Genomic DNA, 16,844 nt, shown 5'->3' with positions numbered 1-16,844 from the left:
TCAACCCAACCCAATTACCCAACTCAACCCAATCATAAAAATTACAAATAATTTAATAAATAAAAATAAAATTCTAAAACTAAAACTAAAGTCTAAAAGTCTAAAAATAATGTAATTATGTAGTGATTCAATTCGGTTAATTTGGGTAATCCGGTTAATTCGGGTAATCCGGTTAACTCGGTTAATTTTTAACCAAAAATAAAAATATATATAATTTTCGGTTAATTCGGTTAACCGACCGAATTAACCGAAAAAATTTTGGTTCGGTTAATTTTTTTTGAAAAAATTTCGGTTCGGTTAACAGTTAAAAATTTTGAAAGGTCGGTTAATTCGGTTAATGTTATTTCGGGTCGGTTAACCGAATGAACACCCCTAGTCATATTGCATTCCTCTACTTAAAAATGAACAATTTAATCCTTATACATTAGATGAAAGAGCAATTTAGTCCTTTTCGCTAAAATTTCATTATTTGTATCGTTAAAAACTAACGTGTCTGGTAGAATAACCAGATATCATGTTGACATATAAAGATCAGTTTTTAAAAGTAGAAATGGATCAAATTTTTAACAGAATGATCAACTTGCTCTTTGATCTAACTTACATATATAATTACATAGCTATTAAGTGAATTTTTTATTATTATTTCTAAATGTCACACAACAAATTTAATAAAAAAATTTAACAGTGTTAACAGCTAGACTTAAATTTTGATATTTGAAAAGTAAAAAGATTGAATTTCTGAAAATAAAATTATAAAAATTAAATTCTAAATTTTTGAAAAAAATACAGGGACTTATAACATATTTTAACCATATAAAATATAAACCTTCTTGTTTCAAAGAAAAATTATAATAAATATATTACAGTACTGCTGCACAGTTGCTTGAAATAGTAATGTTAATGTTTTAAACATAATGGTGTCCTACATTCAAATCAGGGATGAAGCTAAAAATTTAATGGTCGTGGGCCAAAATTGAATTGAAAATTTTGGGGGTCCAAAATGCAATTATACCATATCCAAGGGGCCAAGACTGCCGCCCCACCCTTGGTTCAAATCTATGTTGGGGTCCAAAATGCAATTACACCGAATTTGAATTGAAAATGTTGAGGGTCCAGAATTCTAGTATAACTCTCATAAAAAATTAAAAAAATAGTTTTATAATAAGGGTAAACTACAAAATTAGTTACTTTTGTCTGTCTCAGATTACATTTTAGTCACTTATGTTTGAAATGTTATGTTTTAGTCACTTACGTTATCATTTTGTTACGAAATGGTCACTCTACCATTAAGTTCTATTACCTCCCTAACGGTGGTCCTACGTGACAGTCCAAATGAGTTTTAAATGCCAACTTGGGTGTCCTACGTGGTAGTCTGAATTAAATTTATTTAATTAAAAACCTATTTTCAAATTGGCATTTAAAACTCATTTAGACTGCCACGTAGGACTGTTGTTAGGGAGGTAATGGAGTTTAACGGTAGAGGAAGCATTTCGCAACAAAACGATAACGTAAGTGACTAAAACATGACATTTAACATTTCAAACATAAGTGATTAAAATGTCATTCGAGTCAAACAAAAATGACTATTTTTGTAGTTTGACCTTATAATAATATAAAAAATAAAGCTGGGTTAGATTTTGTTTTAACTAGACTTTGCATTTGCTTTCAAATTATTATTATGGTTAAATTATGATTGTAGTCTTCGTACTATGATCAAATTTAAAATTTAATCCCTCTATTTTAAATTCAATCAAGATTCACACATCTAACTATGCTTAGTTTTTTTACTATGGTCAAATTAGGGATTTAGTCCATTTAACTTATATTTTTGTTACAGTTCAATCCTCTAATATTAAACAAAAAATGTAAAGAAAAGAAAAACATGATCCGTATCTTGTTCCTTAAATTTTATTGATTAACCATTAAACCATGCATGATCGTTAGAACACCAACAATGATAAAAACAAATTAACCCAACAACTCTATGATCCCAGCTGACATAAGAGAAAGATCATGAACAAGTCTATTCCTATCACTAAAAGGCGTTTTCTCAGAAAACTGCTCATCGCACGCATTGACATTAGTCGCCACCGTCGCCACATCGTGTCTTGACGTGGCATACTCTTTAGAACCCAAAGCAGCAATGGCTTCCGGCAGTAGCCTTTGGACCGAGGCACCATACGAGTCGATGCAAGTGCCATAGGATCTGTACAAGACAGGGTCCGAAACGTTCTTGAACAGATCCACAATGAAATTCAATGTGGCATTAGCCTTGTCTATGACTATCTCGACCGATATTTTAGCTAGGCCTTCGAGGTTTGCGTTCGAGCTTCGAGGGTCTGATCGAAGAGTCGAGTCACAAAGGGCGAAAAACCCAGATTGCCTGCATGTTTGTTCGATCAAATACATCGTTTTCTTGTTTGTAATTGAAATTGCTTGTGTTGCAAGGAACCCAAGGATTAGAGAAAACAAAAGGGGAGCTTTTAAATTTTGAGGCATGGTTTTGTTCATACTTTGAGATGGTTGGTAATTAAGAGTTTAGGGTTAGGGTTCCTCCTTTTTAAAGCTTTGGGGATTTTAATTTTTAAACTGAATTTTGGGCACTTGTTTAGGAAATTAATTGTTTCATATATGGAATCAAAGTTAATGGCATAATATAACATAACCGATTGTTTGTGAATTAAACCATGGAAGTTTTTTACTATTATTTGTTAAATTAGACCTTGTACTTTTCAAGTTTTTAAATATCGGTCCTCACCAAATGATAACTACATAAGTTTTATTATTTTCGAAGTTTTATGAAAAGCATGCGTGTAATGTCATGTTAGTTTGTTATTTCTATGTATTACTCACTAAAAATTCAGGTAATGGATTAACGACTATAATTTTCGTCAATATTGAAATTCCAAATCCCAAAAAGTATAAAGACTTAGAATGATCTAATTAGAGAATTTGGACTAAATCTACAACTGTACACATCGTAGATGACTAGTAATTGAATTTAACCAAATGGATTTAACTACTTTGTTTGGTTCAAAGCTAAAATTTCAAATTTTGAAAAGTATAGGAACAAAAATTGTCCAATTCGATAAGAACATAGACTGAAATTGATAAATTTAAAGTAAGGGACTAAATCTATAACTTTTACAAAGTATAGGGACTATTAGATAATTTTAACCGGCCAACATATCAATAAAATTTTAAGAGTAAAACAATATTCAGTCTTCGAACTTGGTAAAATTTTCTAACTTGGTCTTAATTTTTTTGTCTTATACGTTAATCTTCGAACCTGACAACTTGTTTCAATTGGCATAATAATTTTTTTGGCCCTCCAACTTTACAAAAAAAAATCACTTTAGCTCTCCATTTAAATTTTCGCCTCTTTTAGCCCTTGAGCTTGTATTTTTTGTCGATTACCCCAAAATGGATGGAAAAGTCAATGTTTGTTGACTTTGCTAACATGGCATGCACTTGGATGACATATAAGTATTTAATTAATTTTTAAAATTTTAAAAATATTTTTTTTATAATTTTAATGATTTTTAATTTTAAAAATATTTTTTTGAATTTTTATAATTTTTAAAATTTAAAAAATTTAATTAAATGCTTACATGTAATCCAAGTGTATGTCATGTCAGAAAAGTTAAAAAAACGTTAATTTTTTCACCTATTTTGGAATGATTTGACAAAAAAGGCACGTTCAAGGGTTAAAAGAGGCCATAAATTAAATGAAAGGTTAAAATATTTTTTTTTAAGTTGGAGGGCCAAATAAGTCATTATGCCTTTCAAATTTAGCTCCTAAACTTAGATCCCATTAAAATATGGTAACATGCTATTTTAAGATTTCGTCCCTTCATTACTTGAAAATTTAAAATATGCACAATCTAAGAATAAAAAAAATTATAAAATTTATAAAAAAATTAAAAAAATTATGCGATAACGTGGTGCAATCTTAAAGTGTCATCTCATTATAATGGATTCCAAATTTAAGGATGAAATTGGAGAAATAAGCCAAGTTTCAGAACCATCGTGGAAAAAAATTAATGACAACTGCGGAACAAGTTGTCAAGAGACTAAATATTACTTTATTTTGCTCAAGCCAAAGCACTGGTCACCGATTCGGTTGAGAGTCGAAGTGGTCTGGTAATGGTGAATGATGTTAGAGAGCTGTGCAATCGATAATGAATAGAGGTACTCATAATCTCTCATCAATCTTTAAATAGAAGGATAATACACTTCTGCGCACTCGAACTCATGCCCTCCTACAATGACAATAATATCGATACCAATCATACTAAATTAAATCGAGATTATTTATTTGTTTTAATACAATATTCCATTAGGTTTTCAGTTTATGGTGATGGAGAAAATCATGGTCAAAATCAAGGATTATCAATTATTTCTAATTCAATTTTTTTAATATTTACCATTTTTACGTATAAATTTGTACAATAAATATTACTTCGTGCGTACATTTTTAACATAAGAAAAACAACTTTTCTCATAATAGAAAGTTAGCAGACTACGGGCCGGTGGCCCACCTGGCCTAGTTAGCTAAGCCCATGGAATAGTTTCCAAGTATTTTTTTTTAATATTGGATCAATTCAAATTCAAATTATGGACCCTAAGCCTTAAATCTTAAATTGAAGGTCGAATTTATTAAACCATCACTTTGTATGATTTGATTAAACAAAATATTAAAAAGTTATAAAAATAATAAAATTAAAAGATTGTTCAACTGATTTAGCAATCGGTCCAATTGAGTTTTTAGTTCGGTTTCATCGATTTGTACTAATTCGTGTGCCTATCAGTTTGATTCCTTTCTCTGTACCAATACCTTGGCTGAGTCTTGATCCAATTGGTTTGATCGACCCTTCGATCCGGTTCAAACAACCATGATTCAAATTAAATATGTTTTTAAAAAATATTTTATTCAGTTAAAAATGTATGCATTTAATATAATATATATTTTATTTTTTTGGTGTAATATATCATTTGATACCTGAGTTTGAATTTTTTTCTAATGTGGTATCTATGTTATTTTTTTGTTCAATTTGGTACTTGTATTTGACAAAAGTTATATATTTTGGTACTCAAAAGTAACAATGTTAACTTTTTAATGTTTAATTTGGGTTTTAAGATTGATTTAGTGAAAGTTAATTGCTAACATTAAACAACAAAAAAGTACGATTTTTTTTATCAAATCAACTTCGAAACCCAAGTTAAACACTAAAGAGTTAGCAATGTTATCTTCAAGTACTAAAATGTATAACTTTTGCCAAATAGAAATACCATATTGAAACAAAAAATAACACAAATATCATATTAGAAAAATAGTATCAAACTTAGGTACCAAATTATGCATTAAACCATAAATTTTAAACTATGAAATAGATTATTCGAATAGGTTAAGGGCTCGATGTTTCCAATAATTTAATGGATGTAATATTTAGAAGTTATAAATAATAATTTTTAAACAGTAAAATAAGTCTTTAAAACTTGTTGAGTCGGGCCTAGAATTTATTTGATTTGAATCTCAGTTCGACTCTTGAATATCTCTATTAAGAATGATGAAAACCCTATATTGTATTCAAGACCAAATGTTTGACGTAAGTGACATATGGAGTTTAAAGTGTTTTTATATATCGATAATTGTTGGATGCTTTTGTTGGTTTGAAAATTAAAAGAGAACCCGTGTATTAACCTGATGGCTAGAGTGTTCATCGCTTTAGGTGTAACCTGAGTTTGAGTTGTACTAATTGTATTATTGTTATGACTTTAAGCTCCTCTTATAATTCAAAAAAAAAAAATAAAGAGAAAAACTTAAATTAATTGCCAACGTGTTTATCCCTAAGAACATTTTTTTCCTTTTTTGAACTTCAAGAAACTAAAGCTTAAAAAGGAGTTCACAGATGAAGAAATCCGTGATATAAAGCAACTCAGCAAAAAGAAAATTGCAAGTCAAATCAATGTATTTATTGTATCAATCACTCAAATAATTACGTTTTATTAATTAAAAAATATATAATATTAAATTTAGTCATTAACGTTTAAATTCTTTGAATAATCTCATTATAGTGTCTGATTAGATTTGTTTTTTTGACACAATACTTAAAATTAGCTATAATCTCTCCCTAACTCATAAATAAAAAGATAATACATTTCAAACTCACGTCATTTTGCATTAACAATAGTACCTGTACCAATAAAATTAAGACTCAATCCTCATTGATGCAATTCACATGAGACAAAGAAACACAACTCAAAAAAATCCCAAAGTATCATAAACAATACGGTGTGCTTGGAATAAAGCCTCCCACGCTAAATGATGAGCAGCTCTATTAAGACTTCGACGGATCCAACGAAATCAAATGTGCCCAAAAAAAGACACAAGCCAGCAATAGTCATCAAATATCAAACCAACCTCAGAACTATGAGACTTATTTGATTGTAAAGCAGTCATCACCTCAATGCTATTAGCTGTGGCCCCGACGGTCCCAAGGAACGCCCCATTCTAATCACTAAGAACAGCCCCGAAGCTCGCCCTCCAATCAGGCAGCATGCCAAGCCGCATCTACGTTGGCAATAAGAGCACCCCTACCGAGGGCCAACTCCACACAACAGGTAGCGGAACTAGGCTACATCACAACAGTGGATAACAGTCGTTGGTACGCGGCACGTGAAGCTGCCCAATCGTGGATAAAACGCGCAGCAAAGGCCACAACAGATGCCGCAGCCACGTACTGCCCTTGCCAAAGATAACAGTTCCGAAAATACCACAAACTCCAAGCCGTCACGGAAACTATTTCAAGCAGGCTACAGTCACTAGAATATAAGAGCCCAAAAATCCAATGTTCAGACGATGTGGTATCAACAGTGGTTGCAAAAAGAGACTGGGTGGCAAAAGAATAAGTATTGATCGTATTCGAACCCACGTCGTCTTACATGGAGAACAATACTTATACCAATAGAATTAAAATTCAATTAATATTTATTAACTTTTTAAGATATTATTTATTGATAGCACATGAAATTACGAGTTTATATGAAACATTATTCAAATTTATCTTTATTAAAAAAGAACATTCCAGATATAAATTTTTAATTGTAGGAATTCAGGAGCCAAACACGTGTACCTAAAGGACACAAAAGCATTAAGTGACAAATAAGTTAAAAATTCAGGGTTCCCAATTTTGACTCGTGAACCACCAAAAAAGGGGGATATTGTGAATGGGTTAAATTGATGCATTATTTTATGAAACCCCAAATTACTCATTTATTCTTAATTTTTGTAATTAGGAATAAGTGGTTGATTGAAGTGGTAACAGTTTTTGTCTTTATAAAAAAAGACGATTATAAATTCAAATTGAATAAGTCTGGTTTGACTCGAAGATGCTCTAAGGACTAAATTATCAAATTGTTAAAAGTATAAGTCTCGTGGTATATTTTAACCGAATAATAGTGTAAGTCCCAAACAAAACAATGCATGTGGCTTTCGCAAGGTTGTTTGTGGTTAAATTATTTGATGGGTCCTCGTATTATAGGTTCTCTCTATTATAAAACCAAACAATTTAATTTTTGCATATTTAATTAGTAAAATTTTAACTTGACTTTTTCAAAATTTGTGAAGTTATAAATTAATATAATGATAAAATCACGTTTTCATCCTACCAAAATTTATGCTTCAACTAAATTTCTAGTTCTACTCCTAATTACACAAAGACCTATCAACTAATTTTTCTTTTTATATAATAAATGTATTTTTTATTATATCTATTTTACTGTTCATGAAGATAATACTTTTGAAGTTAATGTTTGTTCTTACCAACAATTTTGTTTCGAAAGTTTGAACCTAAATTCTCTTATTAAAAGTACAATTTTACTTGTTGATATTAGATTTGTCCATGGCCATGTCAAAAAATCTGCTCGAAAAGTGAGAGGGTTTAAGCAAAATTATAGGTTCGAAAAATGGGACTTGAGTAAAAAAGAAAATAAGGCTCAATTAAAAAATTGGTTAGGCCTCGAATTTGTAAAAAAAAAATATTGTTTTCTCATTATTTTGTTGTCATTTCACTATCATGTTGCTACTATTTTGTCGTTATTGTTTGGATATTATATAATTATTATTTTATTGTTAATTTTGTTACTATTTTAGAGATATTTATTTGTTAAGTTGTACCTATGTTAGTATTATTTAAGTATAAAATTTTTTTAAATTTATTTTTAATTTGTTGAGAAATATTTTTTAATGTTTTTAGTGTTTTTAATATTATATTTTAAAAAAATATATATAATTAATACGAACGAGCCAAGCTAGGTTTGAGCAAAATTTTTAATCTATTTTTCGGGTTGAGATAAGCCCAAGCCAATCAAATGGGCCTAGATTTTATCAAAAGCCGACATATGAACCGGTCTAATTAATACCTGTCAAAGTAATTTAATTATTATTTTTGAAATTAAACTCAATGACCAACCAAAATATAGATTCAAAGTAAAAAAATAGACCAGTAAACCTAGGGACTGGTTGAACTAAAAACGATAATCTAACCATTCAATTCTAAGCATTGATTCATGTGAGAACACAAAGAAAAATAACTTTAACCCCTCGAATAAAAAACCAAAATCCAAATCCAAAAAGGCACCCCTTTTCATGTCCTAACCCTCCTATAAAAACAAGATGAATCCAATCACCATCTTAAAAAGAAAAACTCCAGACAAAGCCAATCAATCACCCCCTTCCATCAATATAGCCATTTTTCTCATCACCTCCACACATAAACGCACACAAAATGAACACCCATTCTCTCAAACTTCTCCTAATTCTACTCACAATCACTTTCCCATCAACCCAATGTGATGATGATCTTGTAGACCAAATATGCAAAAAAACACCCTTCTATGACCTATGTATCTCCACCTTAAAATCCAATTCCAATGGCAAAGACGTGAAAGGTTTAGCCAGTGTAATGGCCGACACCATGTTGTCTAACGCCACCGACACATTGAGCTACATCCGAGCCGAAATAAACCGAACCCCAGATCCTAAAATTGAGAGGGCATTAGCTTATTGTGCCGAGCTTTATATACCGGTGGTGAAGTATAATCTTCCACAAGCCATTGATGCTTTGAGTAAAGGGCAGTTCGAGTTCGCCGCCGATGGGATATCGGATGCGGCTAAAGAAGCAGATTCTTGTGAGAAGATGATTTCGTGGTCGCAGGAATTGGCGGCGTTGAGTGATCGGAATAAGTTGATTCATAGCTTATCTGATGTGGCCGTCGCCATTGTTAAGATTTTGCTTAAAGGTTAATGGACTTTGAAACTGTGGGGGATTTTGGTGACGAATTGCTTGTGTGTGTACTTTTTTTTTTCTGGCTGTGAATTTTTTTTATTTATTCTGTTTGGGGTTTGGGAGTGTTGTTGTAATTTAAGTGTCGAGAAAAAATTTCAACCGTAGATTTAGCATCTTTTATTTTTCCTTTTTGGTTTATTTACGAGTTTGGTCCTTTCACTTTACCAAGGTGGAAAATTTGGCTTTTCTTTTTAATTTATTTGTTGGTAAGTTTGTATTAATTTGTTGCTTATACGTTAATAACAAAAGTTAATGGTAATAAAAAAAATAGGGTTTAGTTTAATGGTAAAATATAAAATGAGGAAAATTAAAAATACATAGGTTCAAATTTTCTTACATATATTTATATAAATAAAAGACATAAAATAATGAAATACTTCAAAATAATACAATTTATTTTGTAAATTGAGGGTATTTTTATCTTTTTCCAATTGAGTCGGTACCAGATCAAACTGTGATCCCAATTTTTGACAAATGTATGATGTGGATCGAAATATAAATTTATGTAACAAATTTTATATAAAAAAAAAGTTGAAATAAAAATAAAATACTATTTTCGTTGAAATGTTAAAATTGAGATTATAAATACAATGAGTCAAAATATAAAAAAAAACACAATAATGCCTTCAAAATAATATTTTTTGTATTATGAAAATAAATAATTTTAAATAATTTCACAATTAGACCTTGATTGATATCAATTCAGCAAAACACTTTTATATATAAATAAATATAAATAATTAAATAATGTTATCCAATTCAACTACCTTTTTAATTTTCAAAAAAGACGATCCAATTTATGATAAATTCGTGGAACTAAAATTTTAATTTTTAAATAATAATGGGATGAAATCCATAGCTTTGTCTTTATTGATTCCTATTTTGTTCTTTTGTTGTCATTTCATCCTATCAACATTTTAATTTTAATTTTTTTATTTTACACTTTTAGTTTTTGTCAGATTGACTAGGATTGGATGGAAAAATTAACGGTGTGGATGACTATATACTGAGGTGGCATTCCGCGTATGTGCCACGTCCTCAACTAATGGCACCATTAGACTTCATTCTCTCTTCCCTTTCCAAATCTGTGATTAGTTTGCTTCAATAATCACTAGAAATCCTAAAACCCTAAACTCTAAACCCTAATTACAAATCTTGAAATCATTCAAGCATAGGTCTTTGTTTTTAACTATTTGATTATTTTTCCATTTCAATGACTTCATGTGTAATGTATACTTGGCTACAAGCCCATTATTTATAATATTTATAATTTAATAAGTTTATATCAATTTTAATTTTTTTATAATTTTTAATATTTAATATTTTTATATCATTTCTTGAAAATTATATATATAAAACAATAAAAATAAAATTATATATGAATTATTTATGCATGAAAAATTATATATGAGAAAACAATAAATCTATTATATTCTGAACATATTAAAAATAAATACTAACAAATATTCTTCTTTTTTTTTGCTGATTAAGTCTTAACTCAATAATACTCGGTTAGCATTGGCATTATTATCAATGCAGGAGGACTTGAGTATCAAAATTCTTTAAGAGTATATTCTTCTATTTAAGGATTGGAGTGAGATTATGACTTACTCTAAGCATTGTATCAAAATTCTTTTCTTTTTGGGTAAATTACACTTGAGGCAACTGAACTATTAGCAAGTTTATGTTTTGGTCACTCAACTTCAAAAAGTTAAAAAAATGGTTACTAAACCTTTTCTTTTAAAAAGTCTGACTAGCGAGCTTCGAGCAACAATTCGACGATGGGTACAATAGATTAATACCCATCAATAAGTAGAAAAACATTTATTAAATTCAAATCGATCTAATGAGCAGTGTTGAATATTGGAGGAGAAAGTTATTTAGATTTTGTTTCACAAATTCGTAACATTCAAAATAATTTTATGGAAAAAAACAAAAATAAAGAAAAGCAAGGGAATAAGAGCTTTCAATTGGTACAAACAGTGTGAACAGCAAAGGCCATACAACAACAATTTTAACTGCCTAATAACTTAAATTAAAACATTCAAATAATTCAATGATCATTTTATAACTCTTTAGAATTGACGAAACATAAATCTAGACCGCCACCCGATGACACATCGACATTTAATCTTTTATATAATTGAATATTTTAAATTTAAATAATACAAAACTAGAATAATAAAAAAAATTTATAACCCAGTCCAATTAAGTGGGATATTGTTGACCAGTCCAGATCACAATATTAAAGACACACACACAAAGAAAAGAGGCTCACGTGAATCCACATGACATCAACACTGTAACACCCAAATTCAGGATCCAAAAGCTGGCATTCACAATCCCACATCACATCATTCAATTCTCCTTCAAAATTCGACAAAAAAAATAATATTATTTATTGTTTGATTTACACATCTTCAATCAAATAAAATGCTCAAGCATCTTCATTTAAGGGTGAATTTGGATAGACGAATGGTGCAGTGCAGCGCATTTAATTTATTTTTTGTCTTATACAATAGTATCGTTATAGTATTTAATCTTACTGCCACCACTGTTTTTACACTAACGACAAGTAAACACACCGCTCATCCAAATCCAATTAAGGAGAAAACAAGAAATACCCTAAACCATATATTTTATTAATGAATGAATATATATGTATATGTGTGTGCGTGAATTCTGAGTAGCATAATGGGATATCTTTATGGAAAAAAATTGCATAAAATTATTGAGAACCATGACCAAAGATTTTTTACATGGTAATTTAACTCCATAACATCATATATACAAGGGATATAAATTACCATGAAAAAGTATATTGAAACTCCATTTGATTTTTGATGAATATATATATGGCTTTTGCAGTGAAACACATCATTGTACTTTCATCCAGAAGATTTTGATAGCTTTCCATGGGATTCTAAACCTGCAACCTGTTCCACTAAACTGAAGAACAGAAAAGGGTTATAGGGAATTAGTTCCTTGATCACTGAGTTACGGTAACGAACGTATTGAGTTGAGTGTTACGTACTAGGGAGATTGAGAACCGGGTTGATTTCGAACGCTTGCTGATGGATTCGTGGAGGATTGAAGTGAGGTTAGACCACTTTCTGCTGGGGAAGGAGAGCCTTGGTAAGTCGACGGTGTACTTCCAGGTGACATTCCTGTGAAAAACGAGCGAAAAAAGAGAGAAACATTTAGTCCGTATTCGATAGCTTGGAAACCAAGGCATCTTTTTACTAGTAAACATTACCTTGAAACATTATGACAAGACAAAAAATGATGGTGAACACCATAGCAAACATGTTGCTACTAGAAGATGTTGCCGGCTTAGTAGCTTTCAATTTCTTCAATGCTTTCATCCGTTCGATTCTGGCACGCTTCAACCGTGCGAGTTCCGCGATTTCCTTAATTAGTTTCTGATCAGCCGCCCCCAACGACGGAGCTCTAGGTGGCCTAGGAGGTTTAGGAGGTTTCTTGTGACCCAAGCTTTTACGTTTCTCCTTCACTAATTTATTCTCCTTACCACTTTTATCCTCTTGTCCCTCTACATTCACCGACAGCAAATTCTCGACACAAACCCTACCGGAATTCGAAGCATCACTGGACAAAGACCCCTCGACGGAACTGCCTTCAACCTTAGAAAACCTAGAATCTTCACCTACACTAAGAGATACTCCATTTTCAAGGCCAAGTTCTAAATCTTTAAACCTAGAAACCATCTCATCCATGGACAAATCCAAAGCACAACCTTAAGAATCAGCCCCTATACAATAAATGGCCTCCCACAAAGATATATTTAGCAACTTTCAAGCTTTAAAATCACAATAACAGCTTAAATTTAACTTAATATACAAGCCTTATAAGTTTTGCCCAATGAAGCCCTTAATATCAAACCCTGCATCCATCATATAAAAATTTCAATAGATAATTCCAAAATGTCCAAAAAGGATCAACAATGCTTTGTTACAAGTAATAGCAACACAAACCCAGAAAATATAGCAATCAAAGCCCAATATTCATCAATACCCAGTAAAGAAAAATGCTTCATTTATCAAAAAGAAAAAAGAAAATCATATGAGAAAATTAAAAAGAAAATACCTTGGAAAGAAAGTAGAAAGATCCCAGATCCGATTATAAGGGAAAAAAGGAGTATACAGACCAAGGTGGAAATGAAAGCAATGCAGAGATTTTAAGAGATTTGGATTCAAAAACTACAGACAGAGGGAACTTGGAAAGTGCTAGAACAAATGGAAACTTTACTTCCTCTGTAACCAAACAGAGAAAAAAAAAGGTACCATATTTTTGGGGTATTCGTTGGGTTTTTAAATATAAACTGCACCGACACGATGCAGTCCCCATCGGTGGGCGCCCCTTTCTGTTTTTCTCATTATTTTTGTTAGGATAAATCAACATTTATCCCCAGAATTTGACGATTGTTTTTCATTTTGGTCCCTATTTTTCGGTCCACATTAATCCTATAAATTGGTAGATTTTTCAATTTAGTCTACAAAATTTAGATTCCATTGAAGCGTGATGACATGATGCTTTAAAATTATACCATAACATTCCCTTAAAAACTTTATAAAAATGAAAAATATATATAATTTTTTAATAACTTTTTTCTTGTATCTTTCAGATTTTATACAATATTTTAAAATTTTTTAAGTGATGACATGACACTCAAAAGGGAGTTTAAGAATCAAGTTTAGGGATTAAATTGAAAAAAAAATTAACAATTTCTAAAACTAATGCGAACAAAAAAAGTTTAAGGATCAAATTAAGAGACTAAAAATTACTTTTATCCCTTTCTCTTACGTTACAACCATCAATGCTTTGATGTTTCCTAACATGCACATTCTTGTGATGTTTTTAATATAATATATAAGATTATGACACTTTTTTAGTTGTTACTTGAAATAAATGACTTTTTATTCAAAATTTAATTTTTGGTTAAATTACAAGAATAGTCACCTTATTCAGTTTGTTCTATCTTGGTCACTTAACTTTGATTTTTTTTTAATTTTGTCACTCAGCTTTTCGAAATTATATATTTTAGTCACTCTTACCATTAACTTAGTAATAGAAGCCTAACATGGGGTTTTTTATTAGCCTAATAACAAATTTAGTCCGATTTTTACACATTATATAAACTAAATCAAAAAAATCAAAAAAAATCAATGTTTACAAAATATATAATTTAGTTCCTATTCTAGAAATTATAAAATATATTTAAAAAAACTTTAAAATGTTTTTATATTTACTTTTTACAATTTTTTTTTTTAATTTGTATTTGCTTTTTCTTATCAAACATGCTCATTTTCCCATCAACTAAAATGTAACACCCCATTACCTGACTTGATCGCCGGGTCCGAGTTATAATGTACCACATTCGTTGCCGAAGCAACTACGATCAAATACATTTATTTACAAATCATATAAACATTCATATTTAACTAAAGTGAGTGTATAAAACGATGCACAAACATTTTCAGGTCTTATACAAGCTTATGAAAGCTCTTTTACTAACCCGAAGTAAAAAAAAGGACCTAATTGTAAAAATTTAAAACATTAGGTTCACATTGCGACATCGAGGGTTTCTCTTTGCGAAACAACTCTTTGTTTGGTGCTCGTCATGACCTTGAGCAACGGCGTCGTCACCTAAAATTTTACTTTGTTTCTCGTCGCGAAGTTAGAGGTTCCACTTTACAACGTGACTCACTGGTTTCACAAAAATCTACCTAGTACAAATTAAAAAGGAACCTAAAATTTCATAAAAGCATTTCACATATTCCACGTAAACTAAAACCATTTTCAACACAAAAACAAAACATTAACAAGAATTATACCATATATGTAACTTAATATTTAAGACTTTTAACATGAGTCTCCTAGGTAGATGCCCAAAATGACCAAAATAAGTTACTTTAAACAAATTTTGTAGGGTCGGAAAAGATAGTTTGCTTGTTGGCTTCAAGTTCCAAGGTTTCGAGAGATATCTAAACCTGCGTACGGAGAAAATAAACCATACGTTGAACAATAGACTCAGTGGTACTTTCATAATTCAAAGTAGTAAAGCATAACATTTTCAATATACCATTATGCATACAACATGTAATTTATCCATATATGATCATTAATACCAAACATTGCATATTTATCTTCACATTAGAACATGTACATACCAAATGGCCAATCAACCAACTAAACCATTCATCCTATTAATTACTTTTCAAATAGCCATTTAGTGCCTATTCTCAACTAATAATTCAACATTTAGACATTTACAACATTGACATAAATTCATTCAACTTTCACAATTATACCATTTTACTTACCAATCTATCCTTTCTTGGAGTCTATCACTCATGCATATTCATTTTGGCCCTATCAGTGCTTGTTTTCATCTGAGTGGCACAATAGATTACATGCATTCTTACAACAAATCACATACAAACATATTTCATTCTATAGCATCCAATAAAATTGTTTCAGTATCATTCGTCATGCTTACTGTTCATAATCCCTATTAACTTTAACTCGGACTCAGACGGATACTTGAATAGTCCAACCAACACACTAAATTGGCACCGAAGTGCATTCTGACATTGTAAATGCATATCTGGCACATGAAGTGCATACTGACGCATAAGCGCATATTTGACATGCCAATTATATCTAACTCAACCCGACAAGTTACTAGGGTTTTAATGTTCAATTCACATTACATTATTCACGATTCATCATCAATTTATCATTTACATGGTAGATTTCAACTCAATTTCATACCAATATTACTTACCAACTTAATCATACTACTACTTATTTTATTCAATTTCATAAAAAAAATTAATACATCATTGTGTTTTTTTCTTATTTATTTTATATATCCATATTCAATTAAATTGATATAATTTTCACGTATGAATAAGTAGTAATTAGTTGATTGAGTCTAGCTCAATCGGCATAAGCATTGTTGCTAATGCAAGAGGGTATGGGTTTGAGTGCGTTGAAGTGAATTATCCTCTTATTTATGGGTTGGGAAGGGACTATGGGTAGTTCTAAGCATTGTTTTAAAAATAACAAATATGATCAGAACTTATAATGAGATTATTAAAAAAAAAACAACCCTTTTTCTAGTAAAAATATGAAAAGCAATTAGAAGTAAAATCTATCAATCATTGTTTAAAAAACTTTTGAACCCATCATGAGGTTTTCAACAATAATTTTATGATTTAATACTAAGAAAAAAAGTAAATAGATGGTCCATGTTTTATTATATAATCATATCTAATAATCATATCTAACTTTTAAATTAGTTATAATAAATGCTATGATTTTATTTTATTTAAAATATGTTAGGTTAGACATAAATGAGATATACAAATTATCACATTAACTTTTACTCAAAATTATGTAAAACATTAAAACTAAGGAATAAATATTAAAAATAAAAATTATTTGGTTAAAATATGACATAGGTCCTTGCAC

At 30.2% G+C, this 16,844-nt stretch overlaps 3 protein-coding genes across 5 annotated transcripts; 1 reads left to right on the top strand and 2 right to left on the bottom strand.

Moving 5' to 3' along the window:
- Positions 1-1,968: 1,968 nt before the first annotated feature.
- LOC107936113 (putative invertase inhibitor) lies at positions 1,969-2,409 on the bottom strand. The gene has a single exon (XM_016868775.2). It carries the CDS (start codon positions 2,407-2,409, stop codon positions 1,969-1,971), a length of 441 nt encoding a protein of 146 aa, XP_016724264.2.
- Positions 2,410-8,534: 6,125 nt separating this feature from the next.
- Positions 8,535-9,547, top strand: LOC107936093 (cell wall / vacuolar inhibitor of fructosidase 1). The gene has a single exon (XM_016868745.2). The coding sequence runs from the start codon at positions 8,790-8,792 to the stop codon at positions 9,306-9,308; it is 519 nt and encodes a 172-aa protein (XP_016724234.1). The 5' UTR covers positions 8,535-8,789; the 3' UTR covers positions 9,309-9,547.
- A 1,846-nt stretch (positions 9,548-11,393) lies between these two features.
- On the bottom strand, positions 11,394-13,706 carry LOC107936090 (uncharacterized). Of its 3 annotated transcripts, none has more exons than XR_001694322.2 (5): positions 13,455-13,651; positions 12,607-13,251; positions 12,385-12,517; positions 12,158-12,299; positions 11,394-11,717 (listed from the first exon to the last, which is right to left on the bottom strand). XR_001694322.2 is itself a non-coding variant. In XM_016868741.2 (5 exons), exons 2-4 carry the CDS (start codon positions 13,082-13,084, stop codon positions 12,239-12,241), a joined length of 672 nt encoding a protein of 223 aa, XP_016724230.1. In that variant the 5' UTR covers positions 13,085-13,251; positions 13,455-13,651; the 3' UTR covers positions 12,055-12,166; positions 12,200-12,238. The 3 variants fall into 3 exon arrangements, 2 of the variants coding, with proteins under 2 accessions (XP_016724230.1, XP_016724229.1); XM_016868741.2 differs by lacking the exon at positions 11,394-11,717 and having other exon boundaries at positions 12,055-12,166; positions 12,200-12,299; XM_016868740.2 differs by lacking the exon at positions 11,394-11,717 and having other exon boundaries at positions 12,055-12,299; positions 13,455-13,706.
- Positions 13,707-16,844: the final 3,138 nt, after the last annotated feature.

The sequence above is a fragment of the Gossypium hirsutum genome, chromosome D01, assembly GCF_007990345.1.
Source record: "Gossypium hirsutum isolate 1008001.06 chromosome D01, Gossypium_hirsutum_v2.1, whole genome shotgun sequence".
Taxonomy (NCBI): domain Eukaryota; kingdom Viridiplantae; phylum Streptophyta; class Magnoliopsida; order Malvales; family Malvaceae; genus Gossypium; species Gossypium hirsutum.
Note: the sequence above shows the minus strand (reverse complement) of the source record. Positions and strands in the feature narration are given on the sequence as shown.